This window comes from Myotis brandtii, unplaced genomic scaffold (assembly GCF_000412655.1).
Source record: "Myotis brandtii unplaced genomic scaffold, ASM41265v1 scaffold469, whole genome shotgun sequence".
In the NCBI taxonomy this organism is placed as follows: Eukaryota; Metazoa; Chordata; class Mammalia; order Chiroptera; family Vespertilionidae; genus Myotis; species Myotis brandtii.
The window spans coordinates 1,022,569-1,031,637 of NW_005367911.1; the positions used below are offsets into that span (position 1 = coordinate 1,022,569).

Genomic DNA, 9,069 nt, shown 5'->3' on the forward strand with positions numbered 1-9,069 from the left:
GCGAGGGGGCGGGAGGGCCTGGGAAATCCCGGGCTCTGGAAAGCCCGGACCGGGCCTCAGTTTCCTCATCCGTGAAAAGGGAGGAAGGAAGGGTTGGACTGGCGGGAGAGGCCTGGCAGCGCTGGCACGGGCGATCTTTCCAGTCTCTAGATGAAACATGTAAATGTGTGCGCGCGTGTTCATGTGGGCTGGGGACTTCAGAGGCAAAGCCCTGGGGAGGGGAAAGACTGGGGATTCCAGAGAAGCCAGCTCACGCCGCCCCACCTCCCCTCCTTCCACTACTCCCACTGCCGCGCTCTCGCCGTCTGCAGTTGAAAAAGAACCTTGGCAGTCATGTTTGGACCCCCCCCCCCCCCCAAACAGATGGTGCAGACTAGAAATGGAAGCCCAGAGAGGGGAAGGGGCTTGCCCAGCCAGACACAGTGGGCACATGGCCTAGTTGGCAAGCTATGGGCCATAAATGCCCCTGCCCCTCCCCTCACCCGGGCCCAGTCCAATCCGAGGCTGGTCCTACCTTCAGAAAGGTCCAGAGGGGGCCCTCTTGAATCCTCAAAGCTCAGGACTGCCCATAGGCCTTGCCAGAGCAGGGAACACCCTTCCTAGGCCTTGCCTGGGTCACAGCCCCTCCCTGAGAGCCCCCTAAGGGGCCTGACGCGTTGGGCAAGGCTGGCCTGGAAGCCTTCCATCCCCTTTGCCCAGTTTCCCTCTCCTCTAGGCCTCCTTCTGCCTGGCAGCTGGTATTGGCAGCACCAAGGTAGGGGCCAGGCTGGCTGCCCTCTCAGGGCCCAGCCGAGCCAAGACTTCTGGGGGTGGGGGGGATCATTCTCTCCCACCACCCCTCCCTCGGGCCTTGGTAGGCCTGCCCTTCTATCTCCATTCTCTTCCCCCTTCCACTTTCCCACCTTCGTGCTCCTCCCCACCTCCCCGCTCTCATTCGTTTTACTTCAGAGAAAACCCCAAGTTAAAGGCTGCAGAAGCTGGAATGTCCGGGACCCACACACACACTTCCATGTGTGGTCGCAGTCTTAGTTGGCAGGCCCATGAGGAAAGGAATTGAAAACTGTAAGGGGGTTCACAGAGGACTGAGGGAACCTTGCTCTTTAGATGCTCCACCCGGGGAGCCCTGGGGAGGAGGAAGCATGGGCCTCCCCCTCCCTTCTTCCCGGACTCTGTGCAGTGCCTTTGGCAGAGGAGGCTCAGAGGCACAGAGCTGGGGGGGGGGGGGGGGGGGGGGGGGGGGGCCAGCACCTGCCATGAGAGTCAAATGCCAGAGCTGGAAACAACCGTAAAGATGATTTGACAAATGGGGAAACAGAGGCTGGAGAGGGGAAGTGACTTGGCCAGTGTCACGCAGCCTGTCAGTGGCAGATCCAAACCCGTTGCCACAGGGAGGGTGGGCCCCACTTGGCACCTATGCCCTCCAGGCTCTCACTCTGAGCAGGTGGGCAAGTCAGTGGGTGGGAGCAGACTCCTGGATTTCCAAGGCCTCTGAGTCATATCTGGGGGGCGGGGGCAGAGGACCACCGTTGCAATGTACCCACATCTGGGCATCTGGAGAGGATGGTATGGGGGTGCTGGCTCCAGAGTGGGAGCCCTGCCTGCCCACTTCCAGGCAGCCACCTCTCCAGCCTCCTCCCCAGGGCCTACAGGGGACTGCTGCTCTAGCTGGCAGCCCCACCCACCCACAGAACATCTGGCTGGGCTGGGCTGGGCTTGGTTAGGGGTTGGGCAGTCCTGGGTCCTAAAAAGGTAGCATTGAGGTGCCAGTGAACAAAACTGGAGGGGCTAGCCTGAAAGGACATGCCCAGTGCCCTCAGAGCCCTCCTGTGCCCCTCCCCACTCCGTGTCCCGTGGTGCATTCTGGCTCTCCCAGACTGTGAGGCTCTGCTTTTCCATTCTTCTCCTTTTGATTCTCTCTCTCTAGGTCTCGCTCGTTCCCCGGGTGACTCTGTCTGGGTTTCTCTCATTTCTTTGTGCCTCTGTTCTCCCTTAGAGATGCAGTGGGAAGGGGAGGAGCTTTGGAGCTTTCCCAGGATGGGCAAAGGCCACCCAAGGGAGTGGAAGAGGGAAGGGTGTCAGAGTTGGGTTGGGGGCAGAGGTGACTGTGGTCATGGCTCCGGATAACACCCAGAAATGTCAAATTTGGGGTTTCTTTTTGCTTTCAGTCCCCTGGTTTGGTCTCTGCTATTTCTTACCACAAAGCACCCTGGTGGTTTTAGAGGCCCAGACTATAGAGGAGAAAAACTGAGGCCTAGGGGAGGGGGTTCAGGAAGATCAGAGACTGCCTAGGGTGCGGACTGAGCTGGGGTCCCAGGATGGCCTCCCCTAACTGCCCCTCATCCCCAATTCCAAGTCACACCATTACATGGGGGAGTGAGGGGGGATTAAAATATATGTTACATATAAAAATAATATAATTAAAGAAACATCTTACGGGAATACGTTCCTTCAAAGAAGACTGACCATATTTTATTAGGAATAATAATGATTCCTGGCCTCGTCTGTAGTTAGCACAGTATGCACACATCCTGGAATGAATCACGGTACAGTTGTGTGCAAACATGTTTGCACACTTCAACTCAACTCATCCTTGCAATAACCTTGGAGGTAGGCACAGCCAGGATCATCCCCTTTGAGTAGTTCAGGAGAGGCCTGTCCACAGCCGTCTGGCCAGGGAATGCAGAGCTGGCTCCAGGATCCAAGTTGCCTGGCCCTGTGGGAAGGGTCTCGACGGTAGAGCCTTTCTTGACTTCCCCCAACCCCAGCACACACCCACAGAGTGAAGCTGTCCCCTGTGACTGGGCTAGCCCATCATCGTTCCGTGGCGCTTCATGTGGCATGCCCATCTCCACGTCAGTCTGGGCCCCTGTTCTGTGGAATGAGGCAGATGACTATGTTGGCGTGAGTTTATGAAGGAAGGAAAGAATTTTCCCAGGACCCATTGCTGCCCTGTCCTTGGAGACCAGGTTAGCAGAGAAGGCCCTGCTGATGCCCCTACCCTGGGAAGAACAGATAGAGGTCACCTTGACCTAACCATCCTGGGAGGGGGCGGAGGGCATGGTACAGAGATGCCTTTGTTTCCTCTCCTGCAAGTCCCTTCTTCAAGGAGAGTTCCTGTTGTGCAAGAGCCAGAGGGGAGGTGGGGTGGAGGTGAAGAGCCTTCCCAAGCAAGCTGGAGGTGGTCCAGGGAGGATCTCTGTGTTCAGCAGAGAGGGGCGAGCTGAAGCCCTTGGGCTCCTAAACGTCCTGTTTCACCCCCACTTTGCCTCCCCGGCATTGTTCCCCTGCACTCCAGCTCCCACCCCCAAGGTGACTGGAAGGCAGCCACAGGCCCATCCTCAGCGTATACTGATACCCCCCAACTGAAGCCCTTGGGCTCCTAAATGTCCTGTTTCACCCCCACTTTGCCTCCCCGGCATTCCCTCCACTCTAGCTCCCACCCCCAAGGTGACTGGAAGGCGGCCACAGGCCCATCCTCAGCGTATACTGATACCCCCCAAACCAATGTCCCTGCCTCTCTCCTAGTCTCCTCACCCTGGCACCTCCCTGTAGAAACCTGCCCCCATTCTGGCTCATTAAGACAGGGCAGGACCAAGGGCGGGTGTGTGCGTGCACATGGTGAGGAATTTTGTGTGAATTTGGGGCAGGGGAAGGAGCTGCTGGGTCCTGGGTGAAGCCTGTTCTCCCTTCCTACCCCCGTCCCCTTTCCTCTACCCTCTTCATGGAAGTCAGTTTACAGTGAAGTCACCAAGGGAACACAAGGCCATCCTGCCCCGAGGCGTAGCGACTGTCCTCTGTTTCTGGGAACAGAGTGAGAGGAGGGGTATGGGACTGACAGAGTGGGTGGGAGGGGAAATGCTCCTTCCTTGGCCCAGCAGCCCTGACCACCTGCCTTGGGAGAGATGCTGGCAGGACCTGGGGTGGGGTGGGGGGCAGTGTGCAGCATCTGACCCGTCAGGAGGACAGGGAGGGGCCCACCTCAGCAGGTGAGAGAGGAGCGGTGGGTCATGGGCACAGAGCTGGGCAGCTGAGCGGGACTGGTCGCTGTCCTGAGTAGGCTTGCGTCTGATCTTACTCCCATCCTTATGCACAATGACTACCAGTCCCCTCTTCCTGCTGAGCTAGTTTCTCCTCCTTCCAGCCTAACAGGAAAGCTTTTGTGGCTCCGCCAGCCCAGTATCCGACCTCAAGCCCTCTGGGGTTTGTGTGGGAGAGCGTTGTGCCTCCTTCCCTGCCATCCCCCACCACTTTGCCACTTTCCTTTGTTATGCCTGGAGGGGATTCCTTTTTCCCCCATCTCTGTTTTTCATCGTTCCCTAGTTTCTTACTGCACAAACCCACCCACGTCTTCCCTGCCCTCTCCAAGCCTCAAAAATAGGCTCCCCAGCCCCAGGAGCAAGTGGGGAATGTGAAGGCTACATGAAGAACGGGCCAATGTCCCATCCCCTCCTCACTGGCTACTGCCCTCATCTTCATTTGCTGCTGTGATCACCCTCAAGCATGGGCCTTCCCGTCACTCTGGGCTTCAGCCATGCAGGTCCCCCAATGCACTGGCGTCTCTCAACTCCAAACCTTTGCCCCCTCCATTCCACCTACCTGGAATGCCATTCCTCCCTCGGCCACCTGGTCACCACCTCCTTACCTTTCATAGGGTCAGTGCGGCATAGAGAAAAACACAAAGGCTCTGGTGCAAATCCTGGCTCTGATGTGTGACTCCGGGCACATACGTCCGTCCGCCTCTCTGAGCTCAGCAGGCTCCTTTATAAAAGGAGGACAAGCAAGACCAATCCAGTCCTGGGTCTGCTGTGCCGACTCACTCCAGTGCCTAGCACGTAGTAGGTGCTCAGAGACCTTGGCCGGTAGAGCTAGGCATTTTTCTCCCCTGCATTCCTGTAGCCTCTCAATGCTACCTGTATTGCAGGTCTCTTTGTACGGCTCTAACTGGTAGCCTAAAGGGCGGTGTCCTATTGCTTGATGCAGAATAGTGGTTTCATAAATATGTGTTGGATTAATGAAGATCCCTAAAACAGCACAGGGCTACCTCAAGCTCTGACAGCTCAGAGATTCCCTTGAGCTAGTGTAGGCCTCAGTCTCCCCCTCATATACCCTGATCCACAGCACCCAGAAGGTTCTCTCCTCTGCCGCCCTGACCTCTGCCTGCTCTAGTCCCACTGACCTGCTTTCTGGCCATGGCAGCAGCAACAGCAGCCTCATCTTTGCCTGGTGCTCAGCTGACTTTTGAGTTCTTAAACCGCCAGGCAAGCCAGCAAGATAGTGGCTGGGGTGATACTATACTCTGCTGCCTCCTCTGTGTCAACCCTGCCTTCCCTGCAAAATGCAGCATCGCCCCAGGACTCTAGGAGGAGAGGGCACAGTGACCCTGTCCCAGGAGGTGGGGGGTGGCTGGGGCTTTCCAGAGACCCACCTCCTTAGCTCTGGCTGGAAGGGAGCCCAGAGAGGTGAAGCATTCAGGGACGAGAGGGAGAGCAGCGTGTGAGAATCTCCAGGTGGCAAGGACCTGCACATCTGTCACTCACATCCCATCCCCCAACTCCACCCTCATGTCCACTCCCTCCTGGCCCTGCAAACTGGCTGGGGTTGGGCTGAGGTTAGAAAGAAAGAAAAAAAAAAAGGTTCCTTTATCAAGTACCTTCTGCAAGCCATACATGATGCTTAGATACTTTCCTAATCACTCTACTTTAAAAAAAAAAAAAGTTCATTTTTCCTAATGTTTTAATAGATAGTACAGCATATGGTACAAAATTCAAGTGTAAAAGGATATATGGTGAAAAGTTAGTCTCTTTTCCTGTCCCCCAGGCCCCCCTCTACAGGGGCAACCACAGGTACTAGGGTCTGGCATGTACACCCAGAAAGATTTTAGGCATTTACAAATATATCTAGACTTTAGCGCCTATGACTTACACACGAGGGAAACTGAGGCGCTCAGAGGAGTGAAATGCTCTGACTGAGGTCACACAGCTGGTAAGTTGGCAGAGCTGGGGTTTGGAACCAGATCTAACTGTAAAATTCAGCTATTTTCACCACCCAAACTCCCGGTAGCAATATGCCCAGGCACCAGTGGAACACCTGCTGAACCACTGGTGGCGACAAACCTCCAGTCTGAGGCCCCAGAGATCCGGGGTCTCTGCCTCCCCGATCCGTTCAGTATCCGATGCCTTCTCCTGTAGCTCCTGGGGCGTGTGCTAATTTAATAGGGAAGAAACAAGAGAAGTTCCTAGGTGTCCTTCCTTGGCTACTGTGTGGCCAGTGGTCCCCCAGCGCCCACCTGATTCCAGGGGTCCAGAGAGTCTGGAGAGGGGAGCTAGATGAGTGTGGGTCTCTGGCTAGAGAGGATCATGGTTGTGGTTTCAGTTACATTTCCAGAAAATGGCTTCCTGCTCTCCCTGTGGGCAGGCAGGGCTGGGGGAGAATGTGAAGTGTGGCATCTGTTCTCTGTGGCAGCCACATGATGGTCCATGAAAACAAGGGCGGGAGTCAACGCCTGGTTAAGAATAAATCAGAGTTCCCTAGGTCTGTGGTCGGCAAACTGCGGCTCGCGAGCCACATGCGGCTCTTTGGCCCCTTGAGTGTGGCTCTTCCTAAGCCTTAGGAGTACCCTAATTAAGTTAATAACAATGTACCTACCTATATCGTTTAAGTTTAAAAAAATGTGGCTCTCAAAAGAAATGTCAATCGTTGTACTGTTGATATTTGGCTCTGTTGACTAATGAGTTTGCCGACCACTGCCCTAGGTGGTTTGGCTCAGTGGATAGAACGTCGGCCTGTGGACTGAAGGGTCCCGGGTTCGATTCTGGCCAAGGGCACATGCCCGGGTTCCTGGCTTAGTCCTCAGTGGGGGGCGTGCAGGAGACAGCCAGTCAATGATTCTCTCTCAGATGTTTCTATCTTTCTCTCCCTCTCCTTTCCTCTCTGAAATCAATAAAAAAATATATTAAAAGACAGTGTTAAAAAAGAATAAATCAGAGTTATAGACAAGGCTTCCCACCAGACTTCCAGGCTCTCCCTCAAGCCTCTTTCTCTCCTGGATCAGGCTAGCGTGGGCGAGGAGATGACATCAACGCTCTCCTGTGGACATTTCTGCATGTGCAGGTATGCCTCCAGGACCTTTCTGTGTGGGCTCTCTGCTGTGTCTTTCTGGATCCTAGCTTCCTGTTCAATTTCTTTCTTTCTAGGACTCCTTATGTGTTATGTCTCTGTCTGGTGTCCCCTCAACGTAGGGCATTATATCCCCGAGGCCCAGGGGAAGAGGGTCTCACCTCATCTGAATTGGCAAGTAGTTAGAGGTAGGTATTGGACCTTTCTTCCTGTCTCAAGTTGACAACATTCTTGTTTTGCTGAGGGAGCAACCCAGAACATTCTGTTCTTCGTGTCTGTGTACACAGCCAGCCAGCTCTAGCTTGGTACCTAGTGGTCAGTCAGAGATGTGCTAGAAGAGGAGCAATAAAGAACCTTCCCTGCCCACCCTCCACAGCATTCAAACTAGCACCCTGAGGCACGGCAGCTGAGGCAGCTGGACGGACCAGTCCTAGGAAGAGGGATGCAAATGTTAGCTGCTGCTAAAATCAGTTATAATAGTTAACATCTCTGTAGTGCCTTACAGCATTGGAAGCACTTCATATGTATTAACTCATTTCTCACCAGAATGCAACAAGGTAGGTCCTATGACTATAACCATGTTACAGTGAGGAAATTGAGGCAGAAAACTTAAGGTCACATGGTGAAGGAGTTGACAGTGAGCCTGGTTTTAAAGTCTGTGCTATTAACTACTACACAGTCCTCCTGGTTTTCCATTGCTTTTCCTAGTGCAAAGAGTTTGGTCCTCAAATATTTAGTGGATGGCTGCTCTCGGCTGGGCACTGGGTGGGGGTTTTAAGGGGAATGGGATACTGTGTCTGCCGTTTGCGGGTAGAGAAACGCATAAACAAATTGTCCTTTAACACCAGAGGTGCCATAATAGAGGCATGAACGTGTGGTGGGGAACAGGAAGGGCGAGGTTTGTGCTGCCTGGAACAAGTGTCACCAAAGGGCAGACATCAAGAGGGCAGGAGGACATTCCAGGCAGAGGGAACAGAATGTGTGCAGGTAAGAAAGAGAAATGTGGTGTGCCCTGGTGTCAAAACATCATGGACAGTGACTGTCAGAGGGGTTGCCAGAGAGTTCAGGGCTGGTGCTTCTGTCCAGCTTCCTGCTCAGGCCTGTCCTCCTGCTCCAGCCTCCAAGCTCCCTGTACCTACTCTGTGCCAGGTGTTGGCCCAGAGTGTGGGATAGAAGCAGGAGCCTGGGTCAGGGAGAAGGACTTTGTGATCAGCTGCAGACACAAGGATCTTTGTGGCTGGTGTTATTCTGGGGGTGAAGAGGAGGCTGCTGGGAAGAGCTGCCAAAGGAGGATTATGGGAGAACTTGAGGCCTTGCCGATCTTGGTCATCCCTGGACATGTAGATTTTCTGACTGTAGGGAAGGGATCTCTGTGTCTATGTGTGGGGTCCTTCTCCTTCTTCTGTCCCTGCAGCTGGGGCTCTGGAGATCTGACATGCCTTGCTTTGGTGCTGGCCCTTGGAGGGTTGCCAGGGAAACCGTGGGCCAGCTCCGGAGATGTACCCAGAAGAGAGGAGAGTGGGTGACTCAGGCTGCCTTCTCAGACACCGCACCCCATCCCCATTACGTGGAAAAGGGTCTCAGAGACCTCTTGCTCCTACAGCAGTGGTCCTGCTTATTATTTCTTTTTTGGGTAGAGCAGTCAGCCCCTCCTGCAGCTCTGACTGCTAGCAATATTCCCCAGGGAGCGAAATGGTCTCAGCCGCCCAAGTCCCCCATAGATACACTCTGGAACAGTGGACGGACCCAGTTGGCCAGGGTGAATGTAAATTGTGTCCTTCCAGGCTCTCCACCGTCTGGGTGGTAAGCAGCAGGAGCCCTGGCTGAAAGGCCCTCCTGGGAGGAAACCCGGGATAATTATTGATGGGCCAGTGGCGGACTTCTGACCTCGGCTTGGGAGGGACAGGACCCAGAATTCGAGCCCAGGGAAGGGAGGTGGGAGGGCTGCGGAGG

The 9,069-nt window shown here is 54.7% G+C and overlaps 1 protein-coding gene and 1 long non-coding RNA gene across 3 annotated transcripts in view; one reads left to right on the top strand and one right to left on the bottom strand.

The window, feature by feature from the left end:
* Positions 1-6,304: 6,304 nt before the first annotated feature.
* Positions 6,305-9,069, bottom strand: part of LOC106727711 — a 4,945-nt gene continuing 2,180 nt past the window's right edge. Inside the window, exons 2-3 of the long non-coding RNA XR_001363944.1 lie at positions 7,278-7,425; positions 6,305-6,453 (exon numbers count right to left, since the gene is read on the bottom strand). This is a non-coding gene — a long non-coding RNA (uncharacterized LOC106727711). The remainder of the gene's footprint in view (positions 6,454-7,277; positions 7,426-9,069) is intronic.
* Positions 7,649-9,069, top strand: part of LOC102241062 (signal transducer and activator of transcription 5B) — a 60,885-nt gene continuing 59,464 nt past the window's right edge. For both annotated transcript variants that reach the window (XM_005875739.2, XM_005875740.2), the window contains exon 1: positions 7,649-7,673. In XM_005875739.2, coding sequence (XP_005875801.1) covers positions 7,664-7,673 — 10 coding nt within the window. In that variant the 5' untranslated portion in view covers positions 7,649-7,663. The remainder of the gene's footprint in view (positions 7,674-9,069) is intronic.